At 45.3% G+C, this 19,981-nt stretch overlaps 1 protein-coding gene across 2 annotated transcripts in view; it reads left to right on the forward strand.

Annotated features, from left to right (window-relative positions):
- The window catches only part of LOC141126633 (neuronal acetylcholine receptor subunit alpha-10-like), a 103,784-nt gene that overhangs the window by 40,073 nt on the left and 43,730 nt on the right, over nt 1-19,981 (forward strand). Inside the window, exon 2 of one of the 2 annotated variants that reach the window (XM_073612554.1) lies at nt 19,562-19,707. The exons of the other annotated variant lie outside the window; for it this stretch is intronic. Within the exon in view, the coding sequence (XP_073468655.1) occupies nt 19,562-19,707 (146 nt within the window). The remainder of the gene's footprint in view (nt 1-19,561; nt 19,708-19,981) is intronic. 2 annotated transcript variants of the gene reach the window in all.

Below are 19,981 nucleotides of genomic sequence, written 5' to 3' on the forward strand. Positions count from 1 at the left end.
TGTTCTGGACCCCCAAGTGTCAGGGTGTCATTGTTCTGGGACCCCCAAGTGTCAGGGTGTCATTGTTCTGGGACCCCCAAGTGTCGGGGTGTCATTGTTCTGGGACCCCCAAGTGTCAGTGTGTCATTGTTCTAGACCCCCAAGTGTCAGTGTGTTGTTGTTCTGGACCCCCAAGTGTCAGGGTGTCATTGTTCTGGGACCCCCAAGTGCAGAGGCGGCTCTCTAATTAGGCAAATTAGGCGGTCGCCTAAGGCCTCGCACTCACAGGGGCCTTGCGGCCGCCTAATTTGCCTTTTCTCAATCACTGAAGTTGACGCCGGCGGCTCCGCCTACCCCCACTGGGACTCTGTGGCTTAGGAGCTGACGGACAAATCAGATACTGCCCGCAGCCTGAGGAATAGCGGCCTCATCACGGAGCGTCCCAGTCCGTGGGGCCTCATGTGTAAGTTTTGCCTAAGGCCTCACAAAGCCTAGAGCCGCCTCTGCCCAAGTGTCAGGGTGTGAGTGTTCTGGGACCCGCAAGTGTCAGGGTGTCATTGTTCTGGGACCCGCAAGTGTCAGGGTGTCATTGTTCTGGGACCCCCAAGTGTCAGGGTGTCATTGTTCTGGACCCCCAAGTGTCAGGGTGTCATTGTTCTGGGACCCCCAAGTGTCAGTGTGTCATTGTTCTGGACCCCCAAGTGTCAGTGTGTCATTGTTCTGGGACCCCTAAGTGTCAGTGTGTCATTGTTCTGGACCCCCAAGTGTCAGTGTGTCATTGTTCTGGACCCCCAAGTGTCGGGTGTCATTGTTCTGGACCCCCAAGTTTCGGGGTGTCATTGTTCTGGACCCCTAAGTGTCAGGGTGTCATTGTTCTGGGACCCCCAAGTGTCAGGGTGTCATTGTTCTGGACCCCCAAGTGTCAGGGTGTCATTGTTCTGGGACCCCCAAGTGTCAGTGTGTCATTGTTCTGGACCCCCAAGTGTCAGTGTGTCATTGTTCTGGGACCCCTAAGTGTCAGTGTGTCATTGTTCTGGACCCCCAAGTGTCAGTGTGTCATTGTTCTGGACCCCCAAGTGTCAGTGTGTCATTGTTCTGGACCCCCAAGTGTCAGGGTGTCATTGTTCTGGGACCCCCAAGTTTCAGTGTGTCATTGTTCTGGGACCCCCAAGTGTCGAGGTGTCATTGTTCTGGGACCCCCAAGTGTCAGTGTGTCATTGTTCTGGGACCCCCAAGTGTCGGGTGTCATTGTTCTGGACCCCCAAGTTTCGGGGTGTCATTGTTCTGGACCCCTAAGTGTCAGGGTGTCATTGTTCTGGACCCCCAAGTGTCAGTGTGTCATTGTTCTGGGACCCCCAAGTGTCAGTGTGTCATTGTTCTGGACCCCTAAGTGTCAGGGTGTCATTGTTCTGGACCCCCAAGTGTCAGTGTGTCATTGTTCTGGACCCCTAAGTGTCAGGGTGTCATTGTTCTGGACCCCCAAGTGTCAGTGTGTCATTGTTCTGGGACCTCCAAGTGTCAGTGTGTCATTGTTCTGGGACCCCCAAGTGTCAGTGTGTCATTGTTCTGGACCCCCAAGTGTCAGTGTGTCATTGTTCTGGGACCCCCAAGTATCAGTGTGTCATTGTTCTGGACCCCCAAGTGTCAGTGTGTCATTGTTCTGGACCCCCAAGTGTCAGGGTGTCATTGTTCTGGATCCCCAAGTATCAGCGTGTCATTGTTCTGGGACCCCCAAGTGTCAGTGTGTCATTGTTCTGGGACCCCCAAGTGTCAGTGTGTCATTGTTCTGGGACCCCCAAGTGTCAGGGTGTCATTGTTCTGGATCCCCAAGTATCAGCGTGTCATTGTTCTGGGACCCCCAAGTGTCAGTGTGTCATTGTTCTGGGACCCCCAAGTGTCAGTGTGTCATTGTTCTGGACCCCCAAGTGTCAGTGTGTCATTGTTCTGGGACCCCCAAGTGTCAGTGTGTCATTGTTCTGGACCCCCAAGTGTCAGTGTGTCATTGTTCTGGGACCCCCAAGTGTCAGTGTGTCATTGTTCTGGGACCCCCAAGTGTCGGGGTGTCATTGTTCTGGGACCCCCAAGTGTCAGTGTATCATTGTTCTGGACCCCCAAGTGTCAGGGTGTCATTGTTCTGGGACCCCCAAGTGTCAGTGTGTCATTGTTCTGGGACCCCCAAGTGTCAGTGTGTCATTGTTCTGGGACCCCCAAGTGTCAGTGTGTCATTGTTCTGGATCCCCAAGTATCAGCGTGTCATTGTTCTGGGTCCCCCAAGTGTCAAGGGGTCATTGTTCTGGACCCCCAAGTGTCAGGGTGTCATTGTTCTAGACCCCCAAGTGTCAGTGTGTCATTGTTCTAGACCCCCAAGTGTCAGTGTGTCATTGTTCTGGACCCCCAAGTGTCAGGGTGTAATTGTTCTGGGACCCCCAAGTGTCAGGGTGTCATTGTTCTGGGACCCCCAAGTGTCAGTGTGTCATTGTTCTAGACCCCCAAGTGTCAGTGTGTCATTGTTCTGGACCCCCAAGTGTCAGTGTGTCATTGTTCTGGACCCCCAAGTGTCAGGGTGTCATTGTTCTGGACTCCCAAGTGTCAAGGGGTCATTGTTCTGGACCCCCAAGTGTCAGTGTGTCATTGTTCTGGGACCCCCAAGTGTCAGTGTGTCATTGTTCTGGACCCCTAAGTATCAAGGGGTCATTGTTCTGGACCCCCAAGTGTCAGTGTGTCATTGTTCTGGGACCCCCAAGTGTCAGGGTGTCATTGTTCTAGACCCCCAAGTGTCAGTGTGTCATTGTTCTGGACCCCCAAGTGTCAAGGGGTCATTGTTCTGGACCCCCAAGTGTCAGTGTGTCATTGTTCTGGACCCCCAAGTTTCAGTGTGTCATTGTTCTGGACCCCCAAGTGTCAGTGTGTCATTGTTCTGGGACCCCCAAGTGTCAGGGTGTCATTGTTCTGGACCCCCAAGTGTCTGGGTGTCATTGTTCTGGACCCCCAAGTGTCAGGGTGTCATTGTTCTGGGACCCCCAAGTGTCAGTGGGTCATTGTTCTGGGACCCCCAAGTGTCAGGGTGTCATTGTTCTGGACCCCCAAGTGTCAAGGGGTCATTGTTCTGGACCCCCAAGTGTCAGTGTGTCATTGTTCTGGGACCCCCAAGTGTTAGGGTGTCATTGTTCTGGGACCCCCAAGTGTCAGGGTGTCATTGTTCTGGACCCCCAAGTGTCAGGGTGTCATTGTTCTGGGACCCCCAAGTGTCAGTGTGTCATTGTTCTGGGACCCCCAAGTGTCAGGGTGTCATTGTTCTGGACCCCCAAGTGTCAGGGTGTCATTGTTCTGGACCCCCAAGTGTCAGTGTGTCATTGTTCTGGGACCCCCAAGTGTCAGGGTGTCATTGTTCTAGACCCCCAAGTGTCAGTGTGTCATTGTTCTGGACCCCCAAGTGTCAAGGGGTCATTGTTCTGGACCCCCAAGTGTCAGTGTGTCATTGTTCTGGACCCCCAAGATTCAGTGTGTCATTGTTCTGGACCCCCAAGTGTCAGTGTGTCATTGTTCTGGGACCCCCAAGTGTCAGTGTGTCATTGTTCTGGGACCCCCAAGTGTCAGTGTGTCATTGTTCTGGAACCCCCAAGTGTCAGTGTGTCATTGTTCTGGATCCCCAAGTGTCAGTGTGTCATTGTTCTGGGACCCCTAAGTGTCAGTGTGTCATTGTTCTGGATCCCCAAGTGTCAGTGTGTCATTGTTCTGGGACCCCCAAGTGTCAGTGTGTCATTGTTCTGGAACCCCCAAGTGTCAGTGTGTCATTGTTCTGGACCCCCAAGTGTCAGGGTGTCATTGTTCTGGATCCCAAAGTGTCAGTGTGTCATTGTTCTGGGACCCCCAAGTGTCAGTGTGTCATTGTTCTGGAACCCCCAAGTGTCAGTGTGTCATTGTTCTGGACCCCCAAGTGTCAGGGTGTCATTGTTCTGGATCCCAAAGTGTCAGTGTGTCATTGTTCTGGGACCCCCAAGTGTCAGTGTGTCATTGTTCTGGAACCCCCAAGTGTCAGTGTGTCATTGTTCTGGGACCCCCAAGTGTCAGTGTGTCATTGTTCTGGAACCCCCAAGTGTCAGTGTGTCATTGTTCTGGACCCCCAAGTGTCAGTGTGTCATTGTTCTGGGACCCCCAAGTGTCAGTGTGTCATTGTTCTGGAACCCCCAAGTGTCAGTGTGTCATTGTTCTGGACCCCCATATGTCAGTGTGTCATTGTTCTGGATCCCCAAGTGTCAGTGTGTCATTGTTCTGGATCCCCAAGTGTCAGTGTGTCATTGTTCTGGGACCCCCAAGTGTCAGGGTGTCATTGTTCTGGGACCCCCAAGTGTCAGTGTGTCATTGTTCTGGGACCCCCAAGTGTCAGTGTGTCATTGTTCTGGACCCCCAAGTGTCAGTGTGTCATTGTTCTGGACCCCCAAGTGTCAGTGTGTCATTGTTCTGGACCCCCAAGTGTCAGGGTGTCATTGTTCTGGACCCCCAAGTGTCAGGGTGTCATTGTTCTGGACCCCCAAGTGTCAGGGTGTCATTGTTCTGGACCCCCAAGTGTCAGGGTGTCATTGTTCTGGGACCCCCAAGTGTCAGGGTGTCATTGTTCTGGGACCCCCAAGTGTCGGGGTGTCATTGTTCTGGGACCCCCAAGTGTCAGTGTGTCATTGTTCTAGACCCCCAAGTGTCAGTGTGTTGTTGTTCTGGACCCCCAAGTGTCAGGGTGTCATTGTTCTGGGACCCCCAAGTGCAGAGGCGGCTCTCTAATTAGGCAAATTAGGCGGTCGCCTAAGGCCTCGCACTCACAGGGGCCTTGCGGCCGCCTAATTTGCCTTTTCTCAATCACTGAAGTTGACGCCGGCGGCTCCGCCTACCCCCACTGGGACTCTGTGGCTTAGGAGCTGACGGACAAATCAGATACTGCCCGCAGCCTGAGGAATAGCGGCCTCATCACGGAGCGTCCCAGTCCGTGGGGCCTCATGTGTAAGTTTTGCCTAAGGCCTCACAAAGCCTAGAGCCGCCTCTGCCCAAGTGTCAGGGTGTGAGTGTTCTGGGACCCGCAAGTGTCAGGGTGTCATTGTTCTGGGACCCGCAAGTGTCAGGGTGTCATTGTTCTGGGACCCCCAAGTGTCAGGGTGTCATTGTTCTGGACCCCCAAGTGTCAGGGTGTCATTGTTCTGGGACCCCCAAGTGTCAGTGTGTCATTGTTCTGGACCCCCAAGTGTCAGTGTGTCATTGTTCTGGGACCCCTAAGTGTCAGTGTGTCATTGTTCTGGACCCCCAAGTGTCAGTGTGTCATTGTTCTGGACCCCCAAGTGTCGGGTGTCATTGTTCTGGACCCCCAAGTTTCGGGGTGTCATTGTTCTGGACCCCTAAGTGTCAGGGTGTCATTGTTCTGGGACCCCCAAGTGTCAGGGTGTCATTGTTCTGGACCCCCAAGTGTCAGGGTGTCATTGTTCTGGGACCCCCAAGTGTCAGTGTGTCATTGTTCTGGACCCCCAAGTGTCAGTGTGTCATTGTTCTAGACCCCCAAGTGTCAGTGTGTCATTGTTATGGACCCCTAAGTGTCAGTGTGTCATTGTTCTGGACCCCCAAGTGTCAGTGTGTCATTGTTCTGGACCCCCAAGTGTCAGTGTGTCATTGTTCTGGACCCCCAAGTGTCAGGGTGTCATTGTTCTGGGACCCCCAAGTTTCAGTGTGTCATTGTTCTGGGACCCCCAAGTGTCGAGGTGTCATTGTTCTGGGACCCCCAAGTGTCAGTGTGTCATTGTTCTGGGACCCCCAAGTGTCGGGTGTCATTGTTCTGGACCCCCAAGTTTCGGGGTGTCATTGTTCTGGACCCCTAAGTGTCAGGGTGTCATTGTTCTGGACCCCCAAGTGTCAGTGTGTCATTGTTCTGGGACCCCCAAGTGTCAGTGTGTCATTGTTCTGGGACCCCCAAGTGTCAGTGTGTCATTGTTCTGGGACCCCCAAGTGTCAGTGTGTGATTGTTCTGAACCCCCAAGTGTCAGTGTGTCATTGTTCTGGACCCCTAAGTGTCAGGGTGTCATTGTTCTGGACCCCCAAGTGTCAGTGTGTCATTGTTCTGGGACCTCCAAGTGTCAGTGTGTCATTGTTCTGGGACCCCCAAGTGTCAGTGTGTCATTGTTCTGGACCCCCAAGTGTCAGTGTGTCATTGTTCTGGGACCCCCAAGTATCAGTGTGTCATTGTTCTGGACCCCCAAGTGTCAGTGTGTCATTGTTCTGGACCCCCAAGTGTCAGGGTGTCATTGTTCTGGATCCCCAAGTATCAGCGTGTCATTGTTCTGGGACCCCCAAGTGTCAGTGTGTCATTGTTCTGGGACCCCCAAGTGTCAGTGTGTCATTGTTCTGGGACCCCCAAGTGTCAGGGTGTCATTGTTCTGGATCCCCAAGTATCAGCGTGTCATTGTTCTGGGACCCCCAAGTGTCAGTGTGTCATTGTTCTGGGACCCCCAAGTGTCAGTGTGTCATTGTTCTGGACCCCCAAGTGTCAGTGTGTCATTGTTCTGGGACCCCCAAGTGTCAGTGTGTCATTGTTCTGGACCCCCAAGTGTCAGTGTGTCATTGTTCTGGGACCCCCAAGTGTCAGTGTGTCATTGTTCTGGGACCCCCAAGTGTCAGTGTGTCATTGTTCTGGGACCCCCAAGTGTCGGGGTGTCATTGTTCTGGACCCCCAAGTGTCAGGGTGTCATTGTTCTGGGACCCCCAAGTGTCAGTGTGTCATTGTTCTGGGACCCCCAAGTGTCAGTGTGTCATTGTTCTGGGACCCCCAAGTGTCAGTGTGTCATTGTTCTGGGACCCCCAAGTGTCAGTGTGTCATTGTTCTGGGACCCCAAGTGTCAGTGTATCATTGTTCTGGACCCCCAAGTGTCAGGGTGTCATTGTTCTGGGACCCCCAAGTGTCAGTGTGTCATTGTTCTGGGACCCCCAAGTGTCAGTGTGTCATTGTTCTGGAACCCCCAAGTGTCGGGGTGTCTGACTCTATTATTATGAGGTTTGTGCCTCTGATGGAGAAATGTGGGGGAGGGGAGTAGTAACTCCAAATATAGACCCCAGAATACAGCGAATTCCACTCGTGTCTCCCCTCCCCCTCCATATATCAGAATGTGGTTCAGGATCCCGAGAGGAGCGAAGAGACTCATCATTTATTGAGAAGAAGGAAGGTGACCCAGATACAGAAGATGGAGATCCTCCCCCACATCCTCCTCTACCATCCCCCACATCCTCCTCTACCATCCCCCACATCTTCCTCTACCATCCCCCACTCACCCCCCACATCTTCCTCTACCATCCCCCACATCCTCCTCTACCATCCCCCACATCTTCCTCTACCATCCCCCACATCTTCCTCTACCATCCCCCACTCACCCCCCACATCTTCCTCTACCATCCCCCACATCTTCCTCTACCATCCCCCTCTCATCACCGACATCCTCCTCTACCATCCCCCACTCACCCCTCACATCCTCCTCTACCATCCCCCACTCACCCCCACATCTTCCTCTACCATCCCCCACTCATCCTCATTCTCTCCATTTCTATTCAGATTGGTTTGGTAGTTGTCACCAATAATGGTATCTGGAGTTTGTCACCCTCCAGTGTGTTGTGGGCGGGGCATCTCACTTTCAGTCAGGACTGTCTTTAAGGCAGGGCAAAAGGGGCAGCTGCCCCGGGCCCTGTCATTGTTGTGGGGCCCAAAGCAGCTGCCTCACACTTTATGCCAACTTTCCCAGTTTAAAGTCCCTCGTCCCTTGAAGTTTTTGTCCCGTGCTGTGTCCTGATATCTCAGTATGAAGTTCTGTTAGTAATGTTGCCCAGCTCTGCCCTATTGTTGTGTACAGAGGACTCACCTGCAGGCTGCATGTTTACATGTAAATAACCGGGATTGATATGTGAATAGAGGCGGTATTCATATGTATATAATGCCCCCCCCCCTCCCCCTGAGGTCATACCCACCATCACCTATACTGAATGCTGCCCACTGGGGAGATAAAGGGACATGCTGGAAAGTCCTGCCTACAACTGTGACCATTAAGTCTATCATCAGCCTGTTCTACAAAGGGAAGTAAATTAGTGGGGGGAGGGTAGTGTGGGGTGTGCAGAGGTAGGCAGAGAAGGAATTACAGGTGAGACAGGAGGGGGTGTATAGAGGTAAGGAAGGGGGTGCAAAGATGAGCAGAGGAGGCAGGTAGAGTTAAAAGGGGGGGAGGGTTGGAGTGGAGAGGATGGGGGAGGTTTGGGGTGCAGAGGTCAGCAGGGATGCAATGATGTACTGACAGGGTGGATAAAGATGGCGGTCGCTTGTAGGGCCGCCTATTCATTTCAATGGGCTCCTCTATGCGCTAGAAATGCGGAAAAAAGTCCCCTAGCGCTTTTTCAAAATCACACAGTGCCAAGGCCCATGTCAGCAGACGGGTGAGGGTGTCATTCACAATTAAAGGCACTTCTGTGTATCTGCTAAAGTGCAAATCAATTTTTCATGTATTCCCAACTCACACAAATGTGAACGCAGGCTAAATGTCGCAGTGTAAATCTTCTCATTACATTGGTGGTCAGTGTAAATATTCTCATTACATTGGTGGTCAGTGTAAATCTTCTCATTACATTGGGGCTTGGTGTACAATCCTTTCATTCACACTAGTGGCCAGTGTGAAGGTTCCCCTTACATTGGTGGTCAGTGTAAATCTCCATTACATTAGTGGTTACTGTGAATGCTTCTATTACAATAGTGGTCAGGGTAAATCTCCTTTACATTAGTGGTCAGTGTAAATCCCCATTACATTAGTGGCCAGTGTAAATCCACATTACCTTGGTGGTCAGTGTAAATCTCCATTACATTAGTGGTCTGTGTAAATCCCCATTACATTAGTGGTCAGTGTAAATCTCCATTACATTAGTGGTCTGTGTAAATCTCCATTACATTAGTGGTCTGTGTAAATCCCCATTACATTAGTGGTCAGTGTAAATCCCTATTACATTAGTGGTTACTTTGAATGCTTCTATTACATTAGTGGTCAGTGTAAATCTCCATTAAATTAGTGGCCAGTGTAAATCCCCATTACATTGGTGGTCAGTGTAAATCTCCAATACATTGGTGGTCAGTGTAAATCCCCATTACATTGGTGGTCAGTGTAAATCTACATTACATTGGTGGTCCGTGTAAATCCCTATTACATTAGTGGTCAGTGTAAATCCCTATTACATTGGTGGTCAGTGTAAATCCCCATTACATTGGTGGTCAGTGTAAATCCCCATTACATTGGTGGTCAGTGTAAATCCCCATTACATTGGTGGTCAGTGTAAATCCCCATTACTTTAGTGGTCAGTGTAAATCCCCATTACATTAGTGGTCAGTCTAAATCCCCATTACATTAGTGGTCAGTGTAAATCTCCATTCCATTGGTGGTCAGTGTAAATCTCCATTACATTAGTGGTCAGTGTAAATCTCCATTCCATTGGTGGTCAGTGTAAATCTCCATTACATTAGTGGTCAGTGTAAATCTCCATTACATTAGTGGTCAGTGTAAATCTCCATTCCATTGGTGGTCAGTGTAAATCTCCATTACATTAGTGGTCAGTGTAAATCTCCATTACATTAGTGGTCAGTGTAAATCTCCATTACATTAGTGGTCAGTGTAAATCTCCATTACATTAGTGGTCAGTGTAAATCTCCATTACATTGGTGGCCAGTGTTGAAACTCTTTATATTGGTAGTCGGTAAAAAAAATAAAAATCAGCATTGCCATTGACTACACCCTCCCCTCCCACCATCACTGCCACTGATCCCAGGATCCCTAGGAGTTTTCTGTCTATTGGTGGGTCCCCTCACCTCCCCAGTCCATGGTGTGCAGGCAGTGAGGAGATGATGTGCTGTAACCTCTAGCAACCAATCAGTAAGCAGTAATAATGTGCAGTAACCAATTAGTGAGCAGTATTGATGTACAGTAATCTCTAACAACCAATTAACAAGCAGAAATCATGTGCTGTAACCTCTAGCAACCAGTCAGTGAGCGGTAATGATACACTGTAACCTCTGGCAACCAATCGCAAGCGCTGCCTGATCTGATACAGTAAACTGATTTTCAGTCTAGCTGCTATTTATTGTATGTCTCAGAGCAGGCGGAGAGCAAAACTGCATGGGGGCCCCAAGAAAATTTTGCCCAGGGTCCAATCAAAATGAAAGATGGTCCTGCTTTCGGTGACAACTCTTTTGATGGTCACAGGGAGACGGTGAATAAACACCGTCATTCAGGGGGTCTCATCCATGGGGCTTGTGATACCTTGTACTGAACAAATGCATGTCACCACATGGCCTGGGGATGGCCTGGGGCTCAGAGATCTTACAGTCATGGAAATCCTCTTACCAGGATACAATGTACAGTCTGATCACTGGGGGAGGGGAGAACGTGCTGATGACACCATCTCAGGTTAGGCAGAGTCCCGGACTGGTGATGTTTATTGTGATGGTTGCTATACATTGCGACGTGTCGGGATTGGTGACGGGTCCTCTTGAAGGTTCGGCGTGTTCATCTCACTGACTTCTCTCTGCTGCAGATTTCCATCTCCTTGTTAATAGAAGTGATACAATCTGTCTCTTCATATTCATTTCCCCGACTTCCCATGCGACTTATCTCCCGCCGCTTAATTAATTCTGTTTTATCGGATTGCGTTCATCTCCCGCCCCGAGCAGATAATTAACCAGATGATTTCAGCCGACAAGTTTACTGGACTGAAATCATCTGGCAGCGTCCTTCAATGTCCTTTCCTGATAAATATTTGATGGCGACGTGTATCCAAATGTAAAGGAAACATGCCCACACTAACATGAACTCCTGACAGCCAGGACTGATACATACCTTCCTTTTCAAGTCTATGAAAGGTTGTAGAACTAGAAGTGAGACATTCCTCGTACACAGATGTCATAAGAGATAATCATCCTGCCATGTACTTCCAATATCCCCCCCCCACCCCCACCACCAGATGTAATGACCTTACAACATGGAGGAAGTCACAAAATGCAAATAGTACAAAGCATCTCTTAGTGAAGCCTATTCTCCTCCAATCTCCACCTCCACCAGGAATCACAGTGTGTTCTTCTCCAATCTCCAAGAACCACAGCGCGTTCTTCTCGAATCTCCACCGGGAATCACAAGGTGTTCTTCTTGAATCTCCAAGAATCACAGCGTGTTCTTCTCGAATCTCCACCAGGAATCACAAGGTGTTCTTCTCAAATCTCCACCGGGAATCACAAGGTGTTCTTCTCCAATCTCCAAGAATCACAGCGTGTTCTTCTCGAATCTTCAAGAATCACAGCGTGTTCTTCTCGAATCTCCACCGGGAATCACAAGGTGCTCTTCTCGAATCTCCACCAGGAATCACAAGGTGTTCTTCTCGAATCTCCACCGGGAATCACAAGGTGTTCTTCTCGAATCTCCACCGGGAATCACAAAGTGTTCTTCTCCAATCTCCAAGAATCACAGCATGTTCTTCTCGAATCTCCAAGAATCACAGTGTTTTCTTCTTGAATCTCCACCGGGAATCACAAGGTGTTCTTCTCGAATCTCCACTTGGAATCACAAGGTGTTCTTCTTGAATCTCCACCGGGAATCACAAGGTGTTCTTCTCAAATCTCCACCAGGAATCACAAAGTGTTCTTCTCCAATCTCTACTAGGAATCACAAGGTGTTCTTCTCCAATCTCTACCTCCCCCAGGAATCATTGTGTTCTTCTCCAATCTTCACCTCCACCATAATTCACAGAGGCTGATTTACTAAGATTCCCGGGAAGTACCGGGCGCTCTACATGTAATAACGCCCGTTTCAGGCAATTAAGAATTCAATCAGACGAACGTGCGAATGAAAATTTGCACTATTAGCGGCGAACATGCCTCAGTAAATTTGAAATCGGCACTAAATCGGAGATTCCGCGGATCTGCAAGTGCCAATTGCTACCAAGTTATTATATAGCACTGCACTGCAACCATCATCCATGTATGTGAAGTAACCATGTTTATGTGAGATGTGCTCTACCTCGTGTGCATCTATTGATGTGTATTGCAATTAGTATTCCTTGTTTGTTTTTTTCTTTTGCTAACAAATGCAGTTATGAATGAGTATTGCAGAGTAATGTCTGCTATTCTGTAAAGTTACATGTATTGAACATTTACACTTACATAGCTGTTCTACTTTTTTTATTATATTTTTTTTAACTGTATTTAGGGGACTATAAAGCAGTAATTATTTATGTTCATTCTTTAATCATACTACATATTATGCAGGTCTCAGCGTACTTAGCACAATGGCTTGGTGGTCTGCTCAGATGTCTCCAACTCAAGTTATGAGTTCAAATCCCAGCCAGCCTACCACCCACCAGCTGTGTTAATTTTTCCAGTGCACAAGCAAATTAAAATAAAACAAACAAAAAAAATATAAACTGCCCGTTAACTAGCGTGTGATGTTTGGAATTCCACACCATATTATTGAATGCATGCATTTGAAGAGTTTATATATTGGAATCAACCAAACTAAAGTGCATTGGCTAATTGGCATTTTCCTATTTTCAGCATATGCTGCTGAGTCCAATGCAATCTTTTAGTAGATACCCTCTGTGGGATTTGAACCAATGAGTCTTTCAAGGCCTTATCTGTCAAGGTAGAGGCACTGACCACTACCCTATTGAGCTGAGCACAACGTCACAGAATAAATCAGGAAGAATAACTCCTGACTAATGTAATTCCACCACCTACATGTCCAAAGAAATGCAGTATATGTGTATTTATGTGGCAGCACAGTGGCTCACAGGTTATTACTTCTGCCTGGCAGCACTGAGGCTCTGGGTTTAAATCCTGAACGTGTCACTTTATGTAGAGAAGTTGTCTGATCTCCCTACATTGTTAAACATACCTCCGGACTCCGTTCCTTTTCTAAATGATGTCTACATGTAGTATTTATGTGCAGGAGGGTTCCACCACCCTTACAAAGTGTGTCATATTTGGTGGTTCTTGGTGGGTGAGTGTAGAATAGTAATGTTATCCTCTGATTTTTGGGAATGACATTTTTATTTCTGATGTTGGTACACATATCACATTTTTTGTGCTCAAATTACAATCATTTGGAAATAATAAAAAAAAAAAAAAACACAAACACACAAAATTGAGACTCATTTTAAATCAGCAATGGTATTGTTTGTGGATTGTAAAGACACCTGTGTGAGTTCCGGTAAAGATTTGTGAGATGGAGAGAAACACGTGAAAGTGAGAGAGAAAAATATATTTTATGAAAACATTCTAGAATTCTTAAAAACAAAATAGATGATGAAGAAGCAACATTGTTGCAAGGACAATTTCTTTGAGAGAAAGATACATTCATCTCAACGTGAAAAGGATTTATTTGGGGAAATTAGAACCAATGGTTGAAACTTGCATTAGGCTACATAGTGTGCAAATTTTCACTCTCTAAAAACTCTCTTTAACCCAGCGCTCATTTTGGCATTCACTATAATGCTTGGTAAAAAAGCTATGGGAGTTACAATGAGAGTAGTCTGCAGGTCTGAGCATGCTCAGTTGTGTTGGCACCTGGTTTTTAAGAGACGGGGAATTTCATCTCTTCTCAGACTTTTAATGATATTTCAGTGTATATAACACTTTTTAAAGCAGTTGGAACCAAGGTTCACATTGGAGCGATTAGGTATGTGATGTGAAATGTCAAATCTGCGGCAATTGCACCACCTGAATCAGTGAGACGTCGCATATGCGGTGCCGCATTGATTCCCAAAAGTAGTTTCTGTACTACTTTTGGTGACTTCGGGGTGTGATTTCCATAAACATCTGTGCAGCGACCTACACAGATGTCTCTGAATTTGCCCTGAAGTCGGGACTGACATGTAGGAATGAATTTGTGTGAGTTCAGCTGAACCTGGGCTAAAAGCAGATTATCTTTAAACAATATAGCGCATATTTCAGTACCATTTAGTCGATCATATCATACTCTAAACATTATTTTCACGTGCAATTCTCCAGGTTCTAGAAGGAGTCATGGTTTGGGCGCTATCTGTTGTCTGAGTGCTATAGTAAATTCGATTTTGGAAGTATTTTTTCCACAGCGCTATAGTGAATACCGTTTGGCCGCTAATTAGCGCAATTTCGCTATTTTGAGAGTGTTTATACCTGCAAACGTATATAAGTGCTTTAGTAAATGACCCCCACAGTGTGTTCTTGTCGAATCTCCACCAGGAATCCTGGAGGAGGTGGAGATTCGATAAGAACAAACTGGTTCCCGGTGGAGATTGATAAGAACACATTGTGATTCCTGGTGGAGATCGATAAGAACACGTTGTGAATCCTGGAGGAGGTGGAGATCGATAAGAACAAACTGGTTCCCGGTGGAGATCGATAAGAACACGTTGTGATTCCTGGTGGAGGTGGAGATTGATAAGAACAAACTGGTTCCCGGTGGAGATCGATAAGAACACGTTGTGATTCCTGGTGGAGGTGGAGATTGATAAGAACAAACTGGTTCCCGGTGGAGGTGGATATCGATAAGGACATGTTGTGATCGATAAGGACATGTTGTGATTCCCGGTGGAGATCGATAAGGACATGTTGTGATTCCCAGTGGAGATCGATAAGAACAAACTGATCGATAAGAACACGTTGTGATTCCTGGTGGAGGTGGAGATTGATAAGAACAAACTGGTTCCTGGTGGAGATGGATATCGATAAGGACATGTTGTGATTCCTGGTGGAGGTGGAGATTGATAAGAAAAAACTGATTCCCGGTGGAGGTGGAGATTAGAGGAGAACAAACTGATTCCCAGTGGAGATCGATAAGAACACGTTGTGAATCCTGGTGGAGGTGGAGATCGATAAGGACATGTTGTGATTCCCGGTGGAGGTGGAGATCGATAAGAACAAACTGATTCCCGGTGGAGGTGGATATCTATAAGGACATGTTGTGATTCCCGGTGGAGATCGATAAGAAAAAACTGATTCCCGGTGGAGGTGGAGATTAGAGGAGAACAAACTGATTCCCAGTGGAGATCGATAAGAACACGTTGTGAATCCTGGTGGAGGTGGAGATCGATAAGAACAAACTGGTTCCCGGTGGAGGTGGATATCTATAAGGACATGTTGTGATTCCCGGTGGAGATCGATAAGAAAAAACTGATTCCCGGTGGAGGTGGATATCGGTAAGGACATGTTGTGATTCCCGGTGGAGGTGGAGATTAGAGGAGAACAAACTGATTCCCAGTGGAGATCGATAAGAACACGTTGTGAATCCTGGTGGAGGTGGAGATCGATAAGAACAAACTGGTTCCCGGTGGAGGTGGATATCGATAAGGACATGTTGTGATTCCTGGTGGAGATTGAGAAGAATATTGTGTGATCGGCTTCACCAAGGGATTTTTTTTAGGATTTGTGTTTTATGACTATGTTGTGAGGTCATAACCTCTGGTGAGGTGGGGGGGAATATTGGGAGCACATGGTAGGACTTATCCCATTCATGACATCTGTGTACAAGGAATGTCTCACTTTTAGTGCTGCAACCTTGTCATAGAGCTTTATTGTCATATAAAACGATAATTCTCTGGCTCTACAAGACTCTGGTCCGGCCGCACCTGGAGTATGCTGTCCAGTTCTGGGCACCAGTCCTCAGGAAGGATGTACTGGAAATGGAGCGACTACAAAGAAGGGCAACAAAGCTAATAAAGGGTCTGGAGGATCTTAGTTATGAGGAAAGGTTGTGAGCTCTGAACTTATTCTCTCTGGAGAAGAGACGCTTGAGAGGGGATATGATTTCATTGTATAAATACCGGACTGGTGACCCCACAATATACAAATACCGGACTGGTGACCCCACAATATATAAATACCGGACTGGTGACCCCACAATATATAAATACTGTACTGGTGACCCCACAATATACAAATACCGGACTGGTGACCCCACAATATATAAATACCGGACTGGTGACCCCACAATATACAAATACCGGACTGGTGACCCCACAATATATAAATACCGGACTGGTAACCCCACAATATACAAATACCGGACTGGTGACCCCACAATATACAAATACCGGACTGGTGACCCCACAATATACAAATATAGGACTGGTGACCCCACAATATACAAATACCGGACTGGTGACCCCACAATATACAAATATAGGACTGGTGACCCCACAATATACAAATACCGGACTGGTGACCCCACAATATACAAATACCGGACTGGTGACCCCACAATATATAAATACCGGACTGGTGACCCCACAATATATAAATACCGTACTGGTGACCCCACAATATATAAATACTGTACTGGTGACCCCACAATATATAAATACCGGACTGGTGACCCCACAATATACAAATATAGGACTGGTGACCCCACAATATATAAATACCGGACTGGTGACCCCACAATATACAAATACCGGACTGGTGACCCCACAATATACAAATACCGGACTGGTGACCCCACAATATATAAATACCGGACTGGTGACCCCACAATATATAAATACTGTACTGGTGACCCCACAATATATAAATACCGGACTGGTGACCCCACAATATACAAATATAGGACTGGTGACCCCACAATATACAAATACCGGACTGGTGACCCCACAATATACAAATACCGGACTGGTGACCCCACAATATATAAATACCGGACTGGTGACCCCACAATATACAAATACTGGACTGGTGACCCCACAATATATAAATACCGGACTGGTGACCCCACAATATACAAATACCGGACTGGTGACCCCACAATATATAAATACCGGACTGGTGACCCCACAATATATAAATACCGGACTGGTGACCCCACAATATATAAACACCGGACTGGTGACCCCACAATAGGGAGAAAACATTTTCTCAGAAGAGAGTTTAATAAGACTCGTGGCCACTTATTAAAATTAGAAGAAAAGAGGTTTAACCTTAAACTATGTAGAGGGTTCTTTACTGTAAGAGCGGCAAGGATGTGGAATTCCCTTCCACAGGCGGTGGTCTCAGCGGGGAGCATTGATAGCTTCAAGAAACTATTAGATAATCACCTGAATGACCGCAATATACAGGAATATATAATGTAATATGACATATAATCACACAACATACAGAGATATATAATGTAATATGACATATAATCACACAACATACAGAGATATATAATGTAATATGACATATAATCACACAACATACAGAGATATATAATGTAATATGACATATAATCACACAACATACAGAGATATATAATGTAATATGACATATAATCACACAACATACAGAGATATATAATGTAATATGACATATAATCACACAACATACAGGATATATAATGTAATATGACATATAATCACACAACATACAGAGATATATAATGTAATATGACATATAATCACACAACATACAGGGATATATAATGTAATATGACATATAATCACACAACATACAGAGATATATAATGTAATATGACATATAATCACACAACATACAGAGATATATAATGTAATATGACATATAATCACACAACATACAGAGATATATAATGTAATATGACATATAATCACACAACATACAGAGATATATAATGTAATATGACATATAATCACACAACATACAGGATATATAATGTAATATGACATATAATCACACAACATACAGAGATATATAATGTAATATGACATATAATCACACAACATACAGAGATATATAATGTAATATGACATATAATCACACAACATACAGAGATATATAATGTAATATGACATATAATCACACAACATACAGAGATATATAATGTAATATGACATATAATCACACAACATACAGAGATATATAATGTAATATGACATATAATCACACAACATACAGAGATATATAATGTAATATGACATATAATCACACAACATACAGAGATATATAATGTAATATGACATATAATCACACAACATACAGAGATATATAATGTAATATGACATATAATCACACAACATACAGGATATATAATGTAATATGACATATAATCACACAACATACAGAGATATATAATGTAATATGACATATAATCACACAACATACAGAGATATATAATGTAATATGACATATAATCACACAACATACAGAGATATATAATGTAATATGACATATAATCACACAACATACAGAGATATATAATGTAATATGACATATAATCACACAACATACAGAGATATATAATGTAATATGACATATAATCACACAACATACAGGGATATATAATGTAATATGACATATAATCACACAACATACAGGGATATATAATGTAATATGACATATAATCACACAACATACAGAGATATATAATGTAATATGACATATAATCACACAACATACAGAGATATATAATGTAATATGACATATAATCACACAACATACAGAGATATATAATGTAATATGACATATAATCACACAACATACAGAGATATATAATGTAATATGACATATAATCACACAACATACAGAGATATATAATGTAATATGACATATAATCACACAACATACAGAGATATATAATGTAATATGACATATAATCACACAACATACAGAGATATATAATGTAATATGACATATAATCACACAACATACAGGGATATATAATGTAATATGACATATAATCACACAACATACAGGGATATATAATGTAATATGACATATAATCACACAACATACAGGGATATATAATGTAATATGACATATAATCACACAACATACAGAGATATATAATGTAATATGACATATAATCACACAACATACAGAGATATATAATGTAATATGACATATAATCACACAACATACAGAGATATATAATGTAATATGACATATAATCACACAACATACAGAGATATATAATGTAATATGACATATAATCACACAACATACAGAGATATATAATGTAATATGACATATAATCACACAACATACAGAGATATATAATGTAATATGACATATAATCACACAACATACAGAGATATATAATGTAATATGACATATAATCACACAACATACAGAGATATATAATGTAATATGACATATAATCACACAACATACAGGATATATAATGTAATATGACATATAATCACACAACATACAGAGATATATAATGTAATATGACATATAATCACACAACATACAGAGATATATAATGTAATATGACATATAATCACACAACATACAGAGATATATAATGTAATATGACATATAATCACACAACATACAGAGATATATAATGTAATATGACATATAATCACACAACATACAGAGATATATAATGTAATATTACATATAATCACACACATAGGTTGGACTTGATGGACTTGTGTCTTTTTTCAGCCTCACCTATATTATATGCCCTGTAGAGCTCACAGGTGGAGCTCCTCTCCCATGATGCTCTTTGATCTGCGGTCAGCACAGCGCCGGGGACCTGACCCCATATGGCTGTAGACTGCCCGGTGATCGTTCTGTAGGTAACTCTGACCTGTTCTGTCATTTCAGGTGTTCTGCCGGCTCAGGGAAGATTTGCCTACAAACTGCTGAACGACCTTTTTGTGAATTACTCCAACGCTCTGCGTCCGGTGGAGGACATGGACAAGGCGATGAACGTCACCCTGCAGGTCACTCTGTCCCAGATCATCGACATGGTAGAGTCACCGCCGAAAATGATGGTGGGGATGGTGGGGCCCTTAGTCTGTGAAGCGTGTCCGGGCCCCCCTAGTCCGGGAAGCGTGTCCGGGCCCCCCTAGTCCGGGAAGCGTGTCCAGGCCCCCCTAGTCCGGGAAGCGTGTCCAGGCCCCCCTAGTCCGGGAAGCGTGTCCAGGCCCCCCTAGTCCGGGAAGCGTGTCCAGGCCCCCCTAGTCCGGGAAGCGTGTCCGGGCCCCCCTAGTCCGGGAAGCGTGTCCGGGCCCCCCTAGTCCG

The sequence above is a fragment of the Aquarana catesbeiana genome, linkage group LG02, assembly GCF_042186555.1.
Source record: "Aquarana catesbeiana isolate 2022-GZ linkage group LG02, ASM4218655v1, whole genome shotgun sequence".
NCBI classification, from domain to species: domain Eukaryota; kingdom Metazoa; phylum Chordata; class Amphibia; order Anura; family Ranidae; genus Aquarana; species Aquarana catesbeiana.